We start from the raw sequence: 24,016 nt of genomic DNA on the forward strand, positions 1-24,016 counted from the left end.
TGTAGGGTTATCCACAGCTCATGTATAGTTTATTTTCAGACTACGAGTGAGGTAGGCTAGCGAGAAGTTTCATCTTGTGGTCCAGGCTGTGCTCTAGAGGGTATGGAGCAACACTGACTAGCACAGTGCTTGGCATAGAACTGATGCTCTGTGAGACACTGGCTCAAATCAGATACAGCGCCAACAGTTTCAGCTATTTTATTTTAAGACCTAGTTCCATGCAGCATTCCCCACCACTCCTGGTCTACACACAAGGCTGATCCCAGGCCTCCCAAGTGAAGTTAAGAACAGACTTGCATTCTATCCCGAGACGTTCTACTCATTCTGCCTTAATTTGGAAGAAAACCAGAAACAGTTGAAGATATAAATAGGCTGAGAGAAGAATGAATGTGTGAACTCATTGGCTAATGAAAGCTCCGCTGCAGTTCAGCCTGGTCCGACCCAGTACCACAAAGGCCCAAGCCCAAGTACAGCCTGCTTCTGAAGTTTTCTGAATCATGAGCAAATGGGAATCCTAAACCATGACTTTTCTCTTTCCAGTCTCTACCAGGTAAGCCCTACTGCTGCCATACTGAGACTCTGATCATGACAATGAGGGGACAGACAGGTTAACAGTATTCTGAGTGATTAAGATATAAACCCCAAATCAGGTGATTCTGCGTAAGGTATAATTAATTTATTCCTTCTGACAAACGTACTTTAGCACCTACTATATGCTAGACCAGGGGTGGGCAAACTTTTTGACTCGAGGGCCACAATGGGTTCTTAAACCGGACCGGAGGGCCGGAACAAAAGCATGGATGGAGTGTTTGTGTGAACTAGTATAAATTCAAAGTAAACATCATTACACAAAAGGGTACGGTATTTTTTTTTTTTTTTTAGTTTTATTCATTTTAAACGGGCCAGATCGGCCCGTGGGCTGTAGTTTGCCCACGGCTGTGCTAGACACTATTGTAAGTGCTAGGGATGCAGTAGTAAACAAAACAGACAAACTTTGGCCTCATTACATTCTTGTTGCAGAGTGGAGAGGGGTTACTATGGGCAGGGACACAGACAAAAATTAAATAGCATGCTAGAGCCCGGCTGGTGTGGCTCAGTGGTTGAGCATTGACCTATGAACCAGGAGGTCATGGTTGGATTCTAAGTCAGGGCATATGCCTGGGTTGTGGGCTTGATCCCCAGTGTCGGGGCGTGCAGGTGGCAGCCAATCAGTGATTCTCATCAGTGATGTTTCCATCTCTCCCTTCCTCTCTGAAGTCAACAAAGATATATTTCGAAAAATAGTATGCTAGAAGGTGGTAAGTACAATAAATAAAGGAAGAGAAGGAGAAAGGCATGTCTGTTGGAGGACACAAGTAACATAGGGTGTTCAGGGAAGGCCTGGGAGGGTGACATTTGATCTAAACATGAAGGCTCCACTGACACATATTGTAGAGAGAAAGCCAATGGCAGAGCCTTAGCAGACTAGTCCTGAGCTCTCTAGGCTGAGGGCTACTAAGGATAGAATGCCTTTAGGCAAGGCTACAGGGTACTTACTAGTCTCAATGTTTTCTGAAAATGTCAGCATATAAAACTAGCTGAAGCAAGACACTAAGACACAGATATGGCAAATTTTAAGAATCACATCAAAACATAAATACTTCTTAATTTCCAAGTACTGTATGAATAGGACTAAACTGTCTTTAAGGCTAGACAGTTACAGGAGCATAAAAGGGACAGGGCACACAGCTTCTGGGTAGCTAACAAGGAGTTTGCCTTGCACATTTGCTTAATGAAGTTTTTTATTTTCTAATAAAAAAGAACAATGTTGCTACTCCCCTACCCCCCAACTTATGATTCCTTCCATTTTACTACTTGTTGCAACTCGCAGAAAGAACAGGAGGAGAGTGGTCAGTAATCATTTAACTGCTCTGATCAACAAACCCACATCAAGAGACAGTTTGATCATTCAACAAGGAAGCCACGGGGGAGGAAGCTAGGTAGTTTTACTTTCCATCATTTTATAGCATAACTGCAAATAAGCTGCATTCGAAAAGATGAATCCTTTAAATCAAGAATATAAAAAAGAATTATACAGGAGGAAAAGCCTATGCCCAGGCAGAATTCAATCATTATTCCCTTTACTGCATATCTGGATGAGATGGCATTCTCACCATGCGTTGTACAACATATCAGTGTTTACAACAGAATTACACTGCGGATAACTAATTTGCTAATCTGAGGAAAATTAAATTGCAAATCCCCACAAGGGTAGGATCAGTAACTTACCTGTTTCTGAATCCATCTCTGGTTCTGTCCACCTGTGGTTTGCCAAAGCCAGGCTGATAGAAGTTTGCTGCCTGCACTGCAAGGTCGTGTGGCAGGGCCAGCCCCTCCAAAGCGGCTGCCTGCTGCAGTTCCAGCTGGCTCATCTGCTGGACACAAGCGGCAGAGGGTCAGAAGAGTGAGGACGGTCACTGAACTTTATACAAAGGTCTCTCTTCACGCTCCGTCAGCAGCAGCTGAGAGAAATTACATGCTGCAACCTGACTAAATCGTGCTGTCCACCAAAGAGGATTTTAACTATTTAAATATGACTTTAGCTGTTCACCAATTTTTTAGCCTTTACTTGAATTATAGTTAAAAACCACCTCCAAGAATTATAGCAATCTAATTCTCCACCCCATAAATAATAATAAAGGTGGAAAGCAAGTAATAGATCGCATTTGAGAAAGCTCAGCTGGACCTGGGCCGTGACGGGACTCATGGGCTTGCGCATGCCTTGGAATGGATCTCCGAGTAGCTGCTGTGGTCCTGGTGTGAAACCTGTTGGAAAGGTTACAGTATCAGGGAGTGTCAAGGTAGCACATGTCCATCAAAGAGGCATTATCACCAAGACATGCTGCTCCTCAACGCCAGCTCTTTTGAGAAGTACTGACTTCTTGGGCTGATGTCCCTCTTCTGTGTCCCCCACAGTGGGCTTTGTGGACCAGCACTTAATGACCTGAACTGCTGCTGTGTCCATCTTCCCCACTAAGCTGCCAGCTTTGTCCTTTCAGAGCTTCACTAGCCAGTGATTTGGCTCATTATCACCAAGCCAGCTGATACCAAAGCAGAGACCAGTGCACTCAGTGGCCTTATGGGGAGCTCTTCATTCTATCTCCCTAATTATGGAGGGAAGATTACAAAAAACTCCCTCGCAAGACATGACTGGCAGGAGCCAGGGTGGCCAGCAGCCTATAGTAGTCCAGGGTGGGAGGAACACCTGGAGATTAAGCACAACACTTTGCTAAGATAGCTTTCTGGAAGTGCTTCCCTTCATATCTGAATTAGCCATAGACCTCACAAATGATTGTGTACCGACTTCATTAGGTTGGTAAAGAGCCAGTACTCTGACATACTCTATCAAGAAAAAAACCTAGGAAGTCAAATTAACTTTTTTGGATTGAATTCCCGAAATAAGGAAAAAGACCGAAGAGCTGGACCCAATTTAGTTCAATCTCAAGAGAAAAAACAAAACTATAACATGGACATATTTATCTAGAGGGGCAGTTGGAAAATAAACTATGTTCCACATGTGTCCTCACCACCTGTTGTACACAACGTATAATAAACCCACACATTTCTTTTTAAAATCTTCAAGGATGCCCATCAAAAGACTTTGCCAATTCTAGGGGACAAGTATAATGTTGGTCATGTGAGTGGGTGGTGAAATGTGCATGGCATGATGGAGACGGATGGATGGACATCTACACACGAGTATTTACCAATTGGTGATGGTATTCGAGGACGAAGGTAGTCTGCTGAGGCTGCTCGTGTTTGAAACACCTGTGACAAGGGAGGAGATGGTGCTCTTTGGCCCAGTAGAGATGTAGGCTCCAAGCTCCCCATAAGGCCGCTCAGAAGGTTGGAGGAAGCAGGTCTCTGAACTGATGGACCCAGAAGTTCCTAGAAGGCAGAAAAGTCAAATCCTTGTGAACACAACTCGTTCTCCCTCCTGTTCAGAGGCTATGGATTAGGGATGAGTTTTTGGAAGCCAACAACGAATCTCCCTCATACTCCACTGAAGGAATTGTCACATGTACTTGTGACAATTTTCTCTGAAAGTTGAGTTAGCAACACTGCTGCAAGTTAGTGCTATCAGTACAGGTTAGATACTTTAAACTTCCATAGGAATTGTAAGCCTGCAAACTGGAAATCAAGGGCTTGCTTTGTCATTTTTTTTTTTAACCTCCCTCCCCACCCCACATTGAGGCTAACAGCGACAGCTATGTTAGGGCAGCGACATATCCTCAGTTGCCAGGCAACATGGATCATTCTCTCAGGCCCAAAGCTGGAGCACTACAAAAACCAGTTCAGAGGACTACTGTTCAGGACCCCGAGGCCTCGGATAAGATTGTGAAGTACCTGCAGGATGTTCTTAGGGACAGGCTGGCCTGGAATCTCTGCAGAGGACATCAAATGGCTTTCAAGGTTTCGCTAAAAAAGTCAAAGGAAAACTGGTTTTAACCTTCTCACACACTTCACTTAAAGATTAATTGGGGACCACAAGAAAGCTTTAAAAACTCTTCAGGAGTCAACATGTAACAGCAGAATAATGTCAAAGTTACAGAAAACAAACTTAAATCAACCTGTTCCACTCTCTCATCATATAGGTCCCAAATATCTGGGACCAGAAAGAATCTTCCATGTACATGTAGTGTCCACTTAGAGACCGTCCTCAGACAAGGTCTTTTCCTCCCTGTAGTAACCCTAATGCATTTAATGGTTTCTAACACTGACCAAACAAAGGAAAAAAGAAATGGTGAAAGGGGGAGTACTTTAGTAAGAAGCCACATGCAGAAAATTTGGATAATTTATAGATTTTAGTTTCTGAGGCAACTTTTGCTATACTGTAACAAGATTTATAGACCAGGCGATACTAAAAATCTAGTCAACATGCAGGCCAGAACTGTCATATTTTAGGAAATTTAAACTTTATTATTTATAAACAAGCTGTTTCAAATGGGTCTCACATACAGGGGGAAATTCAATTACTTCACTTTTTGCTCTTTTAATGCAGCTGCAGTTATGTTTTGCATCCAACTTGCATTACCTCCCTGCACTTCAGTACATCCTCATGCCTAAGTGCTCTCTCTGGTACACTTCCCTTCCACTGGGTGGAGATGCCAAGGCCCACAGCAGTGTCCTCGGGCATGGAGTATAGCCCAAAGGTATCCACATGTTTTATTGTTGGTTTTGGAACTGGGACTCACTGCAGATGATTTTAATAAGAGATATCCTAAAAAGCCATTTAATTCTAAGACAAAATAGGCAACTTTATACTATATGGGCTCATATAGTATACAGAGCCTACAATTCAATTTGAAATAGAGTTTAGATTGAACCAACATGTTTGGAGGAGGAAAATATGATTGAAGCTAAACAGACATAGTCAAATCAGAAATAGTATACATCGCACACATAGCCACAGTAATTAAAAACCTGATTTTAGATGTAGACCATGACTCAATAACATGCAAATTAAGCAATATTTTGGGATAATGACTGGTGTACTTATTACATTATTTTTCTTGTTGCTTTCTTTCCTAGGTTATGTTGGATTTCTGTTACTCTTTGCCTAGCAACTTGAATTATATCATCCATCCCTTTAAATAGGCATTTTGAGTCTCCTTCCCTCGGCGAAATCAGATATATTTCAGAACATTGAAATACAAACACTGAAATAGTTCCTCTAACCACTCAGGGTCAACTGTGCTACTATCAAACCCTAGAATCGTATCCATATCTGAAACAAAATGTTCAAAAGCATCAGGTTAACTGTTGAATTTTCCTGTTCCCATTTCTTAGCTCACACTAAAAGAAAGAAGGTACATGAAGTGACCCAGTCACCAAGACACAAAGGTAACAAGGAGAACAGAATAGTTTGCAATCTTTTAATCTGGCCCTTGTATCTAATAATTCTTTGAATGGAAATAATTCTAAAGCAGTTTACAAGAAGTATTCCCCTAAATTGGCAGGGTGTGGTCAGATACTCAGGAATAAATCTACCTCCCTGAGTTGCCACCTTTCCGAGGTGGACAGTTCTAGCAGTAAGGCCCGGAACAATGGCATTTCTGTGGGAATCTCTATTGCTAACTGCTGGTCATATGAGAAACACCAAAAATCAGTTCCCTTCCCATGGTCAAGGCACAATGAATCAGTTACTGCTGCAGCAGCTAACTTGTAGTTCCCAGATAAGGATGTATAAAGAGAAGACAACTCACTTTGGTAAATCTAACACAGCAAATGGAATGTCTGTTTTTATTCTTCAGATTTATCCTGCTTCCTTGATCACTTTCATCAAGGAGAGCAATACTGACACAAAGGCCATGGTTGAGAGTCTCACACTTCCAGTATGTGCTACACACCTGCATTTACTGATATTCAGTCACCTTGTAACCCAACTTCATGCCTAAAGGTGTTTTACAAGTTTAGAGTCACAGCTTTTTCTATTAGTAAATTAACAAAATACAATTGTCTTGAAAAAATCCATCCTACTTGACAAATGTTTCGTATAACTGCCAACGGCCTAGTCAAGAAAGCAGGTAAGCCTGGGTATTTGGAAGTAACTAGAAGGTATGGAAAAGATCTGACTATAAATATACATACAGTAAGTTACTTTAACAAGTAGCTGAATAAACACAAAACTTTCTTTGGAGTTCATCCAAAAAGATATGCATCACCATTTTTTTTAGCAATGACTTAAAGTTATGTATGACTCTTTCAATCTTTATATTGTCACCCACAACACATGTAGATGAACCAAAACCTGCTTTTTCTAGTAACAAATAGCACAGCGATAATGAAAGAACACACAAAAGCATCAAGGACCAAATGACTACTAAAAAATTTCCAACTTACTCAGAATACCTTTTTAAAAATCCATTTATTGTGGGAAGTGGAACAGAAAGAGGGAAAAGGAGAAAAGGCTGGAGTTTGTGTCAAATACTTACGCTGACTTTGGGCTGAGAAGGCAAAGTCCCACTTGCCTTCATGGTGTTCACTAGCTTGTTGAATGCAGTCATATCGCCATCTTTTTTGAGCTGTCGATTGCTGGTAACAGCACTCAGGGTCTCCTCTAAGTGTTCTGCCATGAAAGGAGTGGAATTCTTCAGTTGCTGGTCCACCTTCAAGCCCTTGAGCCCTGCTTCTACTTCTTCCACTGAAAGCACAACCCCTGAATGTGCTGAAAAGTTGAGAAAGTCCAGGTTAAGTCAAGCAAAGGAGTATGTGGTAGGAATTCTCTTTGGTTACATCACGGTTAAGGTGAAAGTAAAAGAGAATCACACTAAAAATAGACTGAAGACACTTAAAATCATTGTTGCTTAGTTGAAATGAGGCCATAATTGTGTGCTGAGTAAGAGATGGCATAAACTAACCCTAAAATGCTTCAGTGCTAGAAACGGGGCCACAAGCTGTAAGACTTGACAAGATCCTGCTGCGCATCCTGTCGGAGGACCTCTGCCAGGGTCTTCTGGAGGCTTGTCACCAGGGCAGGAATCCCCGCTGGCCTAACGTCAGCACGACTGCCGCCAGCACGATGCTTACTGTACCACGAAGGTTTCCTGTGGAAGGCTTATAACCTCACAAGAACATGGCAGTTCGGGGCAAAGATGTGAGGAGCTGCCAAATGCTGTTCAGGAGGACAGCATTCGCTAGAGTGTTATAAACGGGCTCCAGGTGAGGAGGACTGGGTGGAAGAGTTAATAGAGGTCCCAGGACCTACTGACTATACCAGGTTCTCAAAGAGGTGGTATTGGTTGATTAAAAAAAAAAATTTTTTTTTGAAGTATGTTCAACGAAGCCCACTACATATTTGACTTTTGATGAAATAGCATTAACTGCCTTAAGACTGAGCATTCAAGCTTTTGCAGATACCTATAAAGCAGACTCTAATAAACACTTACAGCTCTCTTTAAGTTTTTCTTTATTTGCAGAAAGGCTGGAAAGAAGAGGTTTTAAATCCACTTTGGCCTTCTGTAACATTTCTAAAATATCCACTTTATTCTCAGCATGGTCTTCCAATGGTATAGGAGCAAAATAATTCCCCGAATTCTGTCCAGGAGAGAGGATGGCTTGCTCCAGACCTAATAATGCAAGTAAATATATTCATAATTAATTGATCCCAATAAAGCACAGAAACACAGCTTCAAATAGTATTACAAGGACACGAATTGAAGGCTTTTTCAGTATCCAGAGACTCTTTAACCCTGATGGACCCCTGACTAACGAAGATAATGAACAGTGGCAGCGAGAGCTCAAGTTGAGGCCCATGGCCAGGATCTGCAGCCACTTTACCTGCAAGTCTCTCCAGTTCCTCATGTGGTGTCGAACCAAGACTGCTGGATCTGCTTCCTGATCGGCTTGGGTTAGAGAACCACCTACTGAATCGACTGGCAGAGACCGACCCTTCTCCCAAAACGTCTTCTATCATCTAAAAGGAAAGACAGAGGAGCTAAGATAATAGTTTCTCGGCGAAAGGGACAAGAAGTTTCAATTTTTAAGAAAGGGTCACTTACTTTGAAACTTCCTTTGAAGCGGCTGACCTGACGGTAAACACTTTCAGAACTTAGGAATCTGAACATCTTTCATTTTTCTTCCCCTCCTGGGTCATTTCTGAGTAACCCAAACTTGAGCATAACCAACCATGTACTTTCTAAGCATATAAAGCAAAACCACTGTGCCATAGAAATGGCATTTTTTATCCTTTGCCTCATTAGACAAACCCATGAACCACTGAATGTTCTTGGAGGACATAATTTCAAAATCAGCACCAAAAGTAAAGCATTCCATTGCCAAGCTGAGAAGTGTCCTTCAACTAAATATGTATGGACAGCTGACGAAAGAAAATCCTTGCTGCAGTCTCATGGCTGTAATGAACATCATAAAGTTCAACGCTGATAATTTCCGAAGCCAAAAAGTAGTAGCTAAAAAGTAGAGCTCATAGATCACAATTCCAAGTCAAAGTTAGAAAATATCAGAATGTGAAAGATGAACTTTTAACGCATCTCTAATATCTGTTTGAATTTAACGAGGAGTTTTCGGATGTTTGTTTTGTTTTAAATCCAACTTCCATGGTTTCTGGCTTAATAATAAGGCCAACTAAATGATGCGCTATGATCAGAAATATTTTTTTCAACACTATTTCATAATAGTAATTTCTATCATCAATCCTTCTTAAAAGATAGATTTTAAACGTTTTTTTAAAAAAATAAAATTTTCAACTGTACCCTATCATAAATCCAGTTAAATATAAAAATTGATATTTATGCAGTATAGTATTCTTATCAACGTTTAGAAAAGCTAAAGCAAATGTCAATCCAAAGACGAGGCACATCCTTGAAAGTAAGGCATAAACTTTTACTTCTATAACAATAAACAGAAAACACATTTCCCCCCAAACTGGTACATAGATGACAATGTTAGTGACTCTTTTATCTGAAGTCTAGAACCCCCAGTTTCCAAAGTTCAGCAGTAGAAGTTAAGATTTATTCTTTTATTCTTATATGGAAGAATTTTCTCGTAACACATACCCAAACTAAGCCACAAAACACTCCTGTCACATAAGAAAAGGGATTTTAATTCAAGACACTAATTTGATCATTATCTGTGGTACTTATATTTTCTGAGGTATTATTCATAGTTTCAATCACATTCCACTTGTAGACTCTCATTTAAATAATGCTGACTTTTACGTGCACTTGCAATTACAGCATAAGAGAAGCATTATGAGTGACGTGGCACTGTGAAAATAGGGAATCGTATCCAAGATACAATCACCTTAGTGATAATTAGGAATTATTTTAAAAGTAACTAAAAGATATAGCTATTAAAAACAGTTTAATGTTGAAAAGAGTTTTACTATATTATAAATAGCAAAAATGGCTTTTCATTTTAAACCTTTTATTTCCTCTGATCATACTGTATAGGAAAAAAGTCAGAAGATATACAGAAGGAACACGAAAAGCAAAGGACCTGAATATAAAGCATCTGGACATTTTCTAAAGATATGACAGTTAAGTGTTGAGAAAGTCATTTGCATATTTTGATCATCTACTAACTTTGTTTCACTTAGAGAAGCTAAATTTTATTATAGCTAAAACATAAAACAAAGTTACTTTTATACACATTAACTGGAAATGCCAATTACAAGAAACTAAAAGCATTTTAAACCTGAGAAGAATCCTTAAGAGTTTATCTAGTCTGTCATTTTTATCACAGAGCAAGCTGGGATGCTCTAACAGTAGTGCCTCCCCCTAAGTGTGCCAGAAGAGGCAAAAAGGGAGAAAGGGATAGAGAACGTGTTTGAAGAAATGGCAGAAAACTTCCCTAGTTTGGTAAAGGAAAAAGTCACACAAGTTCAGGAGGCACAGAGATCCCTAAGCAGGAAGAATGCAAACAGGCCCAGAAACATCATCATTAAAATGCCAAAAAATTAACAACAAAGAGAGAATCTTAAAGGCAATAAAAGAAAAGAAAACTGTTACCTACAAAGGAGCTCCCATAAGGCTGACACCTGATTTTTCATCAGAAACATACACTTGGGTGAAGATTTAAATAAACAAATAAAAGCCTAACAGCCCCCAGGGCCTCTAACAAAAAAAAAAACAACCTCAAAAAGACATATGTTAAAGACATATTAACCATATAGTTGCTCCCTCCATTTCGTAAGTGTGCTACTACACTCACCGAAGCCAAGCATGGCACCTTATCAAGGTTAAAGAACTCGTTAAAGTCAAATTCTCCTGGGGACTGCTCAGGCAAGACGGCATCCCTCGGCACTTCCTGATCTGCAGCAGGCTCCTGTGCAAGGATGACCTCCACCTCCTCCTCTTCGGCCACTCCTCCATTGCATTCGGCTATGCCTAAAAGCAAAACCAGGTCAGAAGCAGGCTGAGCACGCTAATTGCTACTGACTTAGTCTGTGGCCTCAGCCATCATCACATGCAGAAGAGACATAGATGACTTTAAAAGCGGACTTCTGTTACAGTAGAGCATGTTCAGTAGAAAAACAGTTCTCTTCCTATGGAAGGAGAATTGTGGTCCCTCCTCTGCCCATTCTTCAAGTTTCCCCCAGTGCAGTATAGTGCTTTCCCTCTAGTGCGCCACAAGAATTTTTAAAACCTGCAATACCTGACTCTTTAGTCAGGGGCACTGACCTCTCCCTTAGATTGCCAAATTTAAAAAATGATAGCAGCCAACACAATAGCCCTCCAGTATGAAGCCCCGCCTTGAACCATAAATACAGGGCGTCCCAAGAAAATATGTACACACTCTAACAGCTGGGAGCTCAATTTGAAAATGAAATGTGTATTAATAAATACTCCCTTTGTCATTAGTCAAAGTGTGTGTACACATTTCTTTGGGACACCCTATGTATGGGTCACCTAATAGAGATGCATCTTACTGGTCAGGTCACATAATAAGGTTACGTATGATCGGTTAATAGTTGGTCCCAGAAATTCTTCTACACAAGTGTAGGCACCTGATATTTTTACAAAGTTACTTTGGAGCAAAAAGGGTAGGCAATTACTACCATTATTATTAATTTTTTGTAAATCAATCAAAATCATATCTATTTTTTGTCAGATCAGCAAGATATACCTTTTTTGATGTGCCACAGAATTTTAGTAATTAGTTTTCCTGTGCCATGAGATGGAAAAGCTTGAAAATTGCTGGTGTGGTGGATTATTTTTCTAACAGGATCTTTTTTTTAAGCAGTGGCCTTTGCATGTCTTACTGCTTAAAAATGGAACCAAATTAATTTGGTTCTGTCTTTATACATGCATCTGCACCACCACTTAAGTCAGGGTTCAGAAAGCTAAGATACTGTTGCAGTTGTGTCCCAACTAAGACATACATTTATAAAAGAAACTAATTTTTAGCATAGTCACTCTAATTCTGTGTTGTGATGGGGACATCTTTTAACAGATGAATGGCTTTTGCAAGCAGCACGAGTGCCCCATATGCAACTTTCTGTTGTTAATCCCCATCTTAGGCTATTTCTTCCATTGATTTTTTTTTTTTTTAAGTGAGAGTGGCAGTGAGAGAGAAATGGATGTGAGAGACACTTCGATTGGTTGCCTCTCTCATGTGCTCCGGTAGGGCAGGAGAATCAAACCTGCAAATCAGGTACATGCCCTTGACCAGGGATTGAACCTGTGACCCCTCAGTACGTGGGCTAATGCTCTTAACCACTGAGCCACACCAGCCAGGACTGTGTGCAGCTTTAAGCTCTCTAGAAAGCAGGATGGGCCTGACAACTGAGAGTCTGTATGAGTAGGAATATGTACTAGCAGACAAACACAACTGGCCATTTATTATGATAAACTCAAAAGTCAGGGACCTAGGCAAAGTAACTAAGAACAAAGTCTCCCAAGTTACCTATTTCCTGCATCACCCGAGGGGAAAAAGTGTAACAGCATACATCCTGTTCAACTCCCAGCTTCACTATTTACTTCCTCAGGGTCCTCAGACAAGCCACTAAAGCCCCCTTTGCCTCCAATTGCTCACTTATAAGATGGGCATAAAAGCACCTGCCTCACAGGATTGTTGGAAGTAGGATTATATAGACAAAATGCTTACCACTCTGTGTAATATATATAGTGTGCTCAATAAATGAGACCCCCATTATATCTACCACGTTTCTGTCTCTGGGAATCCTTTTGTGTGCACAGTGCTCGTAGCAGCACAATGTGAGGACTTTCTGGTTAGCATTGCAGGCAGAGCAAGTTGAGGAGGTAGTATAGGAAGCAGTTTCAAAATCAGGCTGCAACTGTAAGAACTTGCTACTTCCTAATAAATGTGCCCATTCCTAATGCATAGTTATAAGCCAGTTATAAGCACATCGCGTTTTAGCACAGTGAGCTTCCCTCCTCGTTTTGGCTGACCTTCCTTCACAGAGGCTGTCCGTCGCCTTGTTCTTTTTCTCCCCTTCTGATCTTCTTCCAGGATCTTATCATCAAAGCCAGTCAGCTCGATGGTTTCAGACTGACTTGTGGGTCCCGCTGAGAACCATTCTGGTTCTTCTTCTGTGTAGGAATCGTTTCTTCTACGCTCACCAAAGACACGCTTACTATCCCCAAACTCCCTCTGGAAAAGTACATAATGCAGATAAAAAAAGAAAATTCTAGTTAAGGCATTTCTACCTCAATCAAGGCCTTGGTGAATTAAGTAATACTCAATAGTGCAATGAAGATACTATGTTGTAGACTTGAAGCCCCTCTTCGCCCCCATCCAGCTCTCTCTATTCCTCCCTATCTGGCTTAAGAATGGGCCATGTTCGTCCAGGATCTCAAAGTACAAATGAGGTGACTACTGAGTCCCTAGTACACAGGTGCCAAGTAACCTAGAAGACAAACCCTGAAGCGCTTGTCCTTGTAGTCCCTCTCTCGGTCTCTTTCTCTCAAGTCCCGCAGGTCCTTATCGCTAAGCCGGTGGTCCTTCTCGAAGTTCCTGGCAGAGATTATCCTCCCACTGCCAATTCTTCGTCCTCCAATCAGGCGAAGTCCATCACCGTCTTTCTCCAATGGACTTCCTGAGCGCCGGGAGCTAACAGCGGCCGTGACGTGGCAACCCCCTCCGAAGCTTCGCCTCTGTGGGCTGAGAACAACATCTAAGTCATCTTCTTTCAGGCGCTCTCGTGGGTCTGGAAAGATGCCAGAAACAGAAAGGTAAGCAAGCCAGCAAGGGCATTTTCCTCCTCCATGGTATACCCATGACGTGGTGGTGGGGTTCCTGGAGAAGAGTCCCACTAAAACAGCTACCGAGTAACATGTACATTACATATTTATGTAAGACAGCCTTTGCTTTTTTATCTTTAGTAGCAATCAATGTATTTAATCATAAATGATTTTCCCAGATTAGTTTCCATAATCCCTTTTGACTATGTCCTTATCTATGTAATTATTAGCAAATGTTTAGTCAACTTATGTTGTGTGTCAGCATTAAAAAAATTACTTAAAAAGTTAGCGTCTCTTCAACAAATAGTATTGAACAGTTGGATATCCATACACAAACAAGTGAACTTGAATCCACACTTGGTCTCATATACAAAAATTAATTCAAAATGGATAATAGATCTAAATGTAAAACCTTATCAGCGGTTCTCAACTTGTGGGTCACAAACAATGAAAATACATCCTGCATATCAGATATTTACATTACGATTCAGAACAGTAGCAAAATTACAGTTATGAAATAGCAACGAAAATAATTTTATGGTTGGGGGTCACCACAACATAAGGAACTGTATGAAAGGGTCGTGGCATTAGGAAGGTTGAGAACCACTAAAACTTCTGGAAGAAAGGACAGGAGAAAATCTTTGTGACATTGGGTTAAGCAAAGTTTTCTTAGGCATGACACCAAGAGCATAATCCCTTTAAAAAAACGATAAAGGGGGCTTGATCAAAATTTAAAACCTCTACTCTTTGACAGATACAATAATTCCTTTCTTAAGTTCTCTTAAGGTAATTGATAGGTTCCTTAACTTTAAGTGAAACAATGTATAACAAAACCAATTTTACCAGAGGCTAATTGATATAAACAGGAGTTAAATTCCCATGGCATTTCCTCAATGTTAAAATGAAACGACACTGAACAAATGATGTTCTTTGAGAACCTGGCATAGTACTCAAAGAATGGAAAAACAAGCCACAGACTGGAAGAAAACATTTCAAACCATATAGCTCATAAAAGGCCTGTACCCAGTACATATGAAAACTCTAAAAAAAACTCCAAATGGCTTGAAGAGACACTTCACCAAAGATGATATATGGTTGGCAAATAGCAATATGAAAAGATATTCAACATCATTAGCCACTAGGGAAGTGTAAATTCAACCGTATACGATGCCACTACACATCCATTAGAATGGCTACACTCAAAAAGAATGGCGCTCTCCCTCCTGAGAGCACGCCAGGCCTTTCCCTTCCCCCTCTTCTTCCGCCAGGTCCATCACCTTTGACTTTCTCCTGAGCTCCAAGGGCCCTTCTTCTTTCTGCCTCTCTAACTTGTTTCCTGACCTTATGCAGCCCAGCGGGCTCACTTCTCCCTCTGTAACTTTCTAAATAAACTTTCTCTTATAATTTGAAGAAAAAGAAAGACTGACCATTCCAAGTGCTGACAAAGATGTGGAGCAATCGGGATTCTCATCCAGTGCTGTAAAATGGTATAACCACTTTTAAAAACAGCCTGGCAGTTTCTCAAAATGTTAACCACATCTACCATATGACCCAGCCATACTACTTTAAGCTATTTACCCAAGAGACAAGAAAGCATAGGTTTCCATTGAGACTTATACATGAATGTTCATAGTTTTAATAGTTAATAACTGGAAACAATCCGAATATCCACCAATAGATAAATGAATGGTGGCAAACTCATACAATGAAATACTATTAGAAAATAAAAAGGAATTACTTATAGAAAATAAAAACAACATGAATGAATCTTATAATAACTATCCTGAGTGGAAGAAGCTACCCAAATAGTGCACGCTGTCTATAAAATTCTAGGAAAAGTAAACTAGAGTGACAGAAAGCAGATCAGTGCTTGTCTGGGGGGAATTGTACAGAAGAGACTCAGAGGAGTACTAGGAAACTTGGGGGTGATGGAAATGCTTATTACTTTGTGGTAATGTTTCACAGGTGTATACACATGTTAAAACATCAAATGGTATGCTTTATGTGCAGTCTATTATATGTCTACTAGAGGCCTGGTGCACGAATTCGTGCACAGGTGGGGCTGACTGGGGGGAGGGGATGCGGGAGGTTGGCCGGCTGCCCCCCCCCCCCCCCCCGCATCGGAGTGGAGGGGGCTGATTGGGGCTGCATTTTGCATCAAAGCAACCAGTCATTCCGGTGTTCCAGTCACTTGGCTTTTATATAGATAGATTATATCTCAATAAAGGTGTAAGAAAAGTAAACATGTTAACACACACTCAAAAATTCTCCCTAGAAAAAACAGAAAACTAAAGATAAGTCCAAGTGAGAAAAATCTTTTAATCCTCTCATCAAAATCAGTTCCTAAAACATTTTGGTGTGTACTTTTCCAGAACTTTTATGCAGTGTCTCAGTTTTTTCCAACACAAGGCATAATATGGGTAGCTTTATATAACTTGGTAAACATCTCCAACACGTTTTTAACAGCTAACCAATGCAATACTCACACATACTCAACCCATTTCTACTATGGACATTTAGGTTGCTTCTAAGTTTTCATCATTTGAATAAAGTCTGTGGCACATCTTTAATGATTCTGTTAGAATAAATTCTTTGAGGGGCATTACTGCACTGACTGTACTAGTAGATACTTTGTAGAAGGATCTTATAGCTCCAACTAAAGTCATCCCTATTTTCTTTGCTCAGTTCCAAATTTGTTCTATGATGGGTCTTCTCTTATCAAAAGGAGTTCCTCTGGCAACAAGTCTCTTGACTAGTTTTAATATTGCCAGGTCTCCATTTCACTCTTCAGTATCTTTACTAGTTCAAAGGGGGAAAGGTATGGAAGATCAAACTTTACTCCAGTCTCAAACCTTATCTAAACCCTGCATTCATACCATACTCCATTATGAATTAAGAACTGCCGCCGAGGCCGGTTTGGCTCAGTGGATAGAGCGTCGGTCTGCGGACTGAAAGGTCCCGGGTTCGATTCCGGTCAAGGGCATGTACCTGGGTTGCGGGCACATCCCCAGTAGGAGGTGTGCAGGAGGCAGCTGATCAATGTTTCTCTCTCATCGATGTTTCTGACTCTCTAGCTCTCTCCCTTCCTCTCTGTAAAAAATCAATAAAATATATTTAAAAAAAAAAAAAAAAAAGAACTGCCAGAACTGATTTACACCTGAGTACTAGCTCTCATATGAGACTAAGCATAACCAGATTTCCAGCACAGCTTTACGCTCCCTGCCACACCTAACTCAGTTATCTACGTCAATGAATGACATGAGCACTTTTCATTCAAAAGCACGGAGCCTAATGTGTCTACTTGCCACTGCTGCTACACAGGAAGGCTATGATTTTACTCAATTGGAAATCAGCCTCCTGATAATGACGCTTTCCCTCTTTGCACAAAACTCTCACAGCTAAGAATGAAGCCAGCAGCAAAGAGCATTGTCTCCAAACTGCTGCCCCCACTTCCAAGTGACTGTGCTCTCACCTACTATCCTGCGCACCAGGGAAGGCCGGTCTGCATCCAACTCTTTTTTCACACTTTCCACTGGGGAGCTCCTCCCGGAAGCTGGGTACAGAGAGGCGTGCCACTTCTCAGGGTCCCAGACACCGTCACTGTAAGGCAAAGGGCACCAACAGTTAGCATTTACACATGTCTCATTTACGAATTTCCTCAAGTAATAAGTTGTGGAAATCCCTTTCCAATATAAAATGTCATGGTTACCATAAAAATGGTTAAAAATGGTTATCTATTTTAAGATGAAAACAAGAGCAACTATTAATTCAGTAATACTTTGTTGTTCACGTAACACCTGAACTAGCTTGAAAACTAGTCATCTGTGGATAAATGAAACATTCAGTTCACATACCTTGGGGTGCAGTAACTATGCCTGTTTTACACAAAAAATATGGCTCCATAAATATTACTACTCAGTTTACAGAAGATTAGTACAGGAGGAAAAACCTCTTAATCCTCTCACTAGAAGTAGCTCCTGGAATGCCTGGAGGGTATTTCCCAGAATGTCTATGCAGTCTCAGTTTTCCCCATAAGCTCTTTCTAGTAAGAGCCTAAAACGTGTGGTTTGGGTTTTACTTTGTCCGCCCTCTGATGATGGAATGACAGGTGGTACAGTGTGCATAGCAGCTTTGGAGCCCAATGATCTGGGACTAATTCTAGCTCTGCCATCACCACCAGGGACACCTTAGACAAGATGCCCTTCGATCTTCTGCAGAAAGGACTTCCCCAACCCCTGATCAGACCAGCTGCACTACACACTAGCTCTGCTCTCTGCACTTGTCCTTCACAGCCTGTACTGGTGGCATGGTAACCTCTTAGGGGTATTTGATTGTGCCCTTCCACAGACCAATGTTCCACGAAGGAAGTACTTGACAGCACCTGACACAGTGTTTGCCGCATGGCAGGCACCAATGAACATTTCTTGAATAAGTGAGTCAACCTCTCTGTCTCAAAGTCCTCATCATAAAGGGGACATGACCTGTCTTTTCGTGCGGTTTTGAGGATTGCTTAAAGTTTAGGAACCCAAAAAATTTTAATTGTCAAGGGAAGAGAAACAGCAGAATGAGAACCTTTTTCCTCTTATTTTTATTAGCATTACTAGGCATAATGTCTCCATTTCAGAATAAAAGTGAATGTGTATGCCCACAATAACTTTATTTTATGTCAAGAAGAAACAGCTGTAATAAGAAAATTCAATTTGAGGCATTAAAAAAGCTTTACAGCTTTAATGAAAAACAACAACAGATTATCTGAGACTTATTAAAAAGTCCTAACCATGTGGAATAGCAATTATTCAAGTATCCCCTTCATCAGGGTAAAGCAGATGAGGAGTCCAGATTTAGCAACCTTCTAAACAGTCCATATACAAAAATAAAATGAATATGCACTATTCAAACAAGATGGATGCTTTGTATGTTAAAAATGTAGACCAGCCCTAGCCAGTTTGCCTCAGTGGATAGAGCGTGGCCTGTAGACTAAAGGGTCTCAGGTTCGATTTCGGCCAAGGGCAAATGCCCAGGTTGCGGGCTCAATCCCCCCAGTGGGAGGCGTGCAGGAGGCAGCCAATCAGTGATTCTCTCTCATCACTGATGTTTCTCTCTCTCCCTTCCTCTCTGAAATCAATAAAAAATATATATTAAAAAAAAAGTGTAGACCAGTATGAACCATCTACATTGACACTGAAGAAATGACCTGAAAAGTGCAATGTAGAAGTTACTGTAAGAGCTTTTCAGAACATTGTTAGCTATAATATAGTCTTTTTTCTTTCTTTCTTTTTTTTTTATATAGTCTTGTCAAACCAAAGCCTCTATCTCTTAGGAAAATGCCAAGATTCGAAAGGGCTTATTTGAATGACTCTTTTTTAAAATATATATATATATATATTTTATTGATTTTTTACAGAGAGGAAGGGAGAGAGATAGTTAGAAACATCGATGATAGAGAAACATCGATCAGCTTCCTCCTGCACACTCCCTACTGGGGATGTGTCCACAACTAAGGTACATGCCCTTGACCGGAATCGAATCTGGGACCCTTGAGTCCACAGGCTGATGCTCTATCCACTGAGCCAAACTGGTCAAGGCTGAATGACTCTTGTTTGACAGAGCTGGGGGGGAGGGCACAGATGAAAAGGCTCAGAGTCCTCCTGATCAGCCTACCTGGGGCAGACCTTTAAGAAGGCCCCTCAAAGCACAGTGCAAAAGCCACTAGAAGAGAGGAAATACCCTGATGAGGACTCCTGTGTTCAAGTCAAGTCTTAATTCTGCTTTCTGACCATGTGCCTTTGACCAAGTTATTTTCTAGTTTTAGTTTCATCACCAATTAGTTAAAAGGGAACTGGTTCAGCTGTCCTTAGAGTCCCTTGCAGCTCAAATCTTTGAATTAATGTTCAAAACTAATTAATAATGAAAATAATGAAGACAATGTAATGAAATGCTAGCCATGTTCATAGTTTATCTGTAATATGTTGTGTTGAAGCTCAATGTCAAAACCCCTATCTTCCCACTCATAATTCTATCAAGAAGCTCCAAAACAATACAATTCTAAATGTACCAAGTTTGATGTAACAAGCTGACCAGAAGCAACCCCCCTCCCCCATACCTGTCATATTTTTCAGAGAGGCATGAAGGTCTTTGTTTGGAATGAGGGCGTTCTTTTATATCCAAGAGCTCCTCCTACAAAGAGAAATCAAATAGTGATTTTGAATACTATTTCACACACTTTTGCTTATTTTTGTTTTCAGTAATTGAGTGTTTACCTTAAGCATTTTAAACAGTTCCTATTTATTTATACCTGACTTATTCCCGAAAGGACTGGAGTCAGTTTAAGGTTCTTATAAGAAGTTCAAGCAAAACTGGCAAATAACCTAACAGTGATCAGTTTCTTGCTAAGACACATTCTCTCACAAATCACTGTCCAATAATATATTCCACACACTGAATGCTCCTCACGGCATGGAAGCATCAGGCTTACCTGAAACCTCCTGCTCTTAAATGCACCAGGTGCCAATTTATAAGGAGACAGATTTTTAAAATGGACTTCAAATTCATAAACTTTTGTGTTTCAAATTACTATTAAGAAAGCAAAACGACAACCCCAAAAATAGGGGGGGAAATTACAAATCATATATGGTAATCTCCCTTTACCCCCAGTTACACTTTCTGAGGTCTGGAATTAGATAGCAGTGAAGGCTGCACAGCTTTGTGAATTCACTAAAAACCACTGAGTGGTGTACCTTAAAAGGGATGAATTTTATATTTCTGAATTATATCTCAATAAAAATATTTTTAAGTAAACACAAGTGAGAGATTCAGTTGCCAGAGGATAATGTTTTGTTTAATTTCTCTTCTTACAGATTTATTAATCAATGACTGATAAATGCCAACTATTCTCAGGTATAAGAATCACTCAGGTTGGTAAAAATGTTTTAACTTCCCCTCCCATATTACTCTAGTTTTCTTTGTTGACTTTATATGCTTGGCATTTTCCAGGTGTGAACAAATACTCAAGTGACTGACTATACAAAGCCTATAGGAGCAAAAGATAGAGCAATGAGCCAGCTGCACACCGGCATTAACTATGCTAGCAGTACCATTTGTGACAGGGTACACCTCTACTGGAACGTCGATAGAGGATGAAGAACCACATTCTTCAATAATAGGCTGAGAAGTGGGAAAACAAAACCATTCTTGGACTGCAAAAGCTGATGGGAATAACTTAAACATCAAGGTAAACTTATACTTATGGTTCTTGAGAGCAGAGCTTCTTAAACCAATTTCAGGGCCTCAAGGAATCATATACAAAATTGTGCGTTTCAGCAGTGAGTGTTTATACCTTCAAACGATTGCCAGTAAATCCTAAAGAAGTTAAGAAGTAGTACTTTAAACCAATGACGCTTCTCAAAATGTGACCCAAGATCCACCTGCGCATTTAGGGAAACAGGAGAATGCTCCTCTTTGTGGGCTGAGAGAGTGGAATCTGGTAGCGAAGTCTCAACTGCATAAGACATAGGTATCCCAGCCTGAGAGGATCCCCCACTTAAGTGGGGGAGTCAACACAAAGTTTGCTTTTCCGTAACTGTCCACTGAACATTCCTGGGCGCCGGGCTAGCCCAGCACAGGCAGGTGACTCCTTCCTGGCCTCACAGCTCTCCAGTTTCTCAAGGGGACTTGCTCTCTCATCTAGAGCCCTTATCAACAATCACTCCTGGAAAGGAGCCACTCTGGGATATTTTAAAAGAAAACCTGCAAATTTAGCTAAAGGAAAAATACTTGGAAAAGTGCCCACTATGGTTTTCTGCACAATTGAAACATTAAAACTGTATAATGATTTTTCCTTTTTTTTTTTTTTGTTAATCCTCACCTGAGGACATTTTTTCCACTGCTTTTTATTTTTATTTTATTATTATTTTTAAAATATACTTTATTGATTTTTTTACAGAGAGGAAGGGAGAGGGATAGAGAATTAGAAACATCGATCAGCTGCCTCCTGCACACCTCCTACTGGTGATGTGCCCGCAACCAAGGTACATGCCCTTGACCGGAATCGAACCTGAGACCCTTGAGTCCGAAGGCCGACGCTCTATCCACTGAGCCAAACCGGTTAGGGCTCCATTGCTTTTTAGAGAGAATGGGAGGGAGTGAAGGGGGAGAGACACACACACACATTGACTGGTTGACTCCTGGGAGCACCCTGACCGAGGGTGGGGGACAGGGAGTGAACCCATAGCCCAGGTATCGAACCCATGACCAGGAATCGAACCCATGACTCTTGAGTGCACAGTCTGACGCTTTAAGCCACACCAACCAGGGCTCCTGTCTTCCTTACTATTTATTTATTTTAGAGAGAGGGGGGATAGGAGAGGAAAAGAGAGTGAGACAGACAGTCAGACACATTATCAATTTGCTGTTTCACCCACCTATGCACTCATTGGTTGATTCTTGTATGTGTCCTGACCAGGGATTGAATCTGCAACCTTGGTGTATCAGGACAACATTGTAACCAACTGAGCTACCCGGCCAGGGCTATCATGACTTTCATACCATAATTCTGCTTTCTCCAATATAAACAGGCACCCCTATTTTTACATTAGCTTAAGAGTTTGCAACTAAGTGTGCCACTGAAATGCCACCTGTTAAAGATTACTATTCAATTCAGTTTTTGAGAGAAACCTATAGCCATACTTTGAGTAGACTTTAGTATTCCTTGAACAACCCCGACGTTATCAAATGAGACCTTTGTACAAGAAAAACCAACCATCTGACTACTGATTTCAACTTAGGGTTTAAATCACAGTTACTGTTTTCTTCTCAGAAGCTTGCTGACTTCAAGTCTTGCAACTGATTTTCTCCAAGAAGGCTAGGAGGTTACTCAAACCAGTCCACTTGGGTTGTTTGATTAATGATTTTAAAGCAAAGACATAAACATGGCTGCACCACTGTCACCAATTGCCCACCAGCCACAAATGGGGGGCCTCTTTTAAAGATCCCTTACAGACACTGATGGCTAAAATGGTGCCAATTCTCAACAAGTCAAGGCAATGAAGATCACACATGAAATTAAGCTCAGATAATCCAACACCTACTTTTTAGGTTTCACATGCATGAACACTGATCAGTATCAAGATGAATGTTCTGTGTAAGTACCGCGCGCTAACCGATTGCCCCTGGAGCTCCAAGATGAATGTTCTGTGTCCTCTGTTTTTATTTCCTGTCCCCTGGCAGGAGGCAGCATTTAATGAGTTGGTGGGAAGATAAAGAGCAGAGGAGGAATAGCACTAAGTATGTACACTCTATGCTCTAAGACCAGTCTGTTCACTTGAAGAAAAAACACATGGATCTGAATAACGGGACAGTCCAGAGCATTTCTATTTTGTATTTCAAGCAGAAGATGATATCACTAATAGAATAGCCAGTGCTGCACCTCAAGAACTGGTAAATAAGGGCCTCTGATGAAGGTAAGAAAAAGCTGAATGGCTCCCAAAGTTTCTTCACTAATACACATCACTATCTCCTCTGTTTCCTAAACCAATGGTTCTCAAACTAGAATCAGAGTCAGAATTCCCTGAAAGACTTGTTACATGCTGATGACTAGGCCTTATCCCTAGACTTTGATTCAATACCTTTGGGATGGGACTTGAGACTTTATATTTCTAACAAGTTACCAGATAATGCTAAATGCTAGTTAAAAGACCACACGGTGAGAGCCACTGTCCAAACCAGCGGTGGCCAACCTTTCGGACCTCACAGACCACCAGTTGGTGACCGATGGTCTAAAACACTTTTAATCCATGACTTTGAGGTGAGACCCACACTATAACCTCCAAAAGTCGCTCAACATAATCCAATCAACTTATAAATGCACATTTAAATACTATGGAAACACAGCTTTTGATCTCAGTAATCTGACCTGGCAAAATGGACCTCCATCGGTTTATAAATTAAGGGCTCAAACCCCTCAGGACAACAGGTGCATTTGAAAAATCCACTTATAACCATCCCCATTAATCATCACTGAGACTTAAGGGTAGGTCTGAAAGTACCCAGTGTGAGTCTGAATTGAGTTCCTGAGATGTTCACGGAAGCACAATGGACACCAACTGAACCAGGAGGAGTAACAATGCATCTGAGCTGCCTGACAACATCAACACCACGTATTGGGTTGTTCAAGGAATACTAAAGCCTAGCTACTCAAAGTGTGGTCAGTGGACCAGCAGTTTTTAACTTGGGAGCTGGTTAAGAAACTGAATTTTCAAGCCCATCTCTGACCTAACATTCAGAATCACACTTTACAAGGTGATCCCCGGACACAA

General features: G+C 40.8%; 1 protein-coding gene across 1 annotated transcript in view; it reads right to left on the bottom strand.

The window, feature by feature from the left end:
- The window catches only part of EIF4ENIF1 (eukaryotic translation initiation factor 4E nuclear import factor 1), a 33,171-nt gene that overhangs the window by 5,763 nt on the left and 3,392 nt on the right, over positions 1 to 24,016 (bottom strand). Inside the window, exons 3-14 of the mRNA XM_081113413.1 lie at positions 19,807 to 19,880; positions 17,176 to 17,303; positions 13,383 to 13,669; positions 12,912 to 13,113; positions 10,711 to 10,886; positions 8,320 to 8,455; positions 7,929 to 8,108; positions 6,975 to 7,207; positions 4,387 to 4,458; positions 3,747 to 3,927; positions 2,726 to 2,805; positions 2,269 to 2,411 (exon numbers count right to left, since the gene is read on the bottom strand). Of these exons, the coding sequence (XP_080969539.1) occupies positions 2,269 to 2,411; positions 2,726 to 2,805; positions 3,747 to 3,927; positions 4,387 to 4,458; positions 6,975 to 7,207; positions 7,929 to 8,108; positions 8,320 to 8,455; positions 10,711 to 10,886; positions 12,912 to 13,113; positions 13,383 to 13,669; positions 17,176 to 17,303; positions 19,807 to 19,880 (1,892 nt within the window). The remainder of the gene's footprint in view (positions 1 to 2,268; positions 2,412 to 2,725; positions 2,806 to 3,746; positions 3,928 to 4,386; positions 4,459 to 6,974; positions 7,208 to 7,928; positions 8,109 to 8,319; positions 8,456 to 10,710; positions 10,887 to 12,911; positions 13,114 to 13,382; positions 13,670 to 17,175; positions 17,304 to 19,806; positions 19,881 to 24,016) is intronic.

This window comes from Myotis nattereri (assembly GCF_964212035.1).
Source record: "Myotis nattereri genome assembly, chromosome: 19".
Lineage (NCBI taxonomy): Eukaryota > Metazoa > Chordata > Mammalia > Chiroptera > Vespertilionidae > Myotis > Myotis nattereri.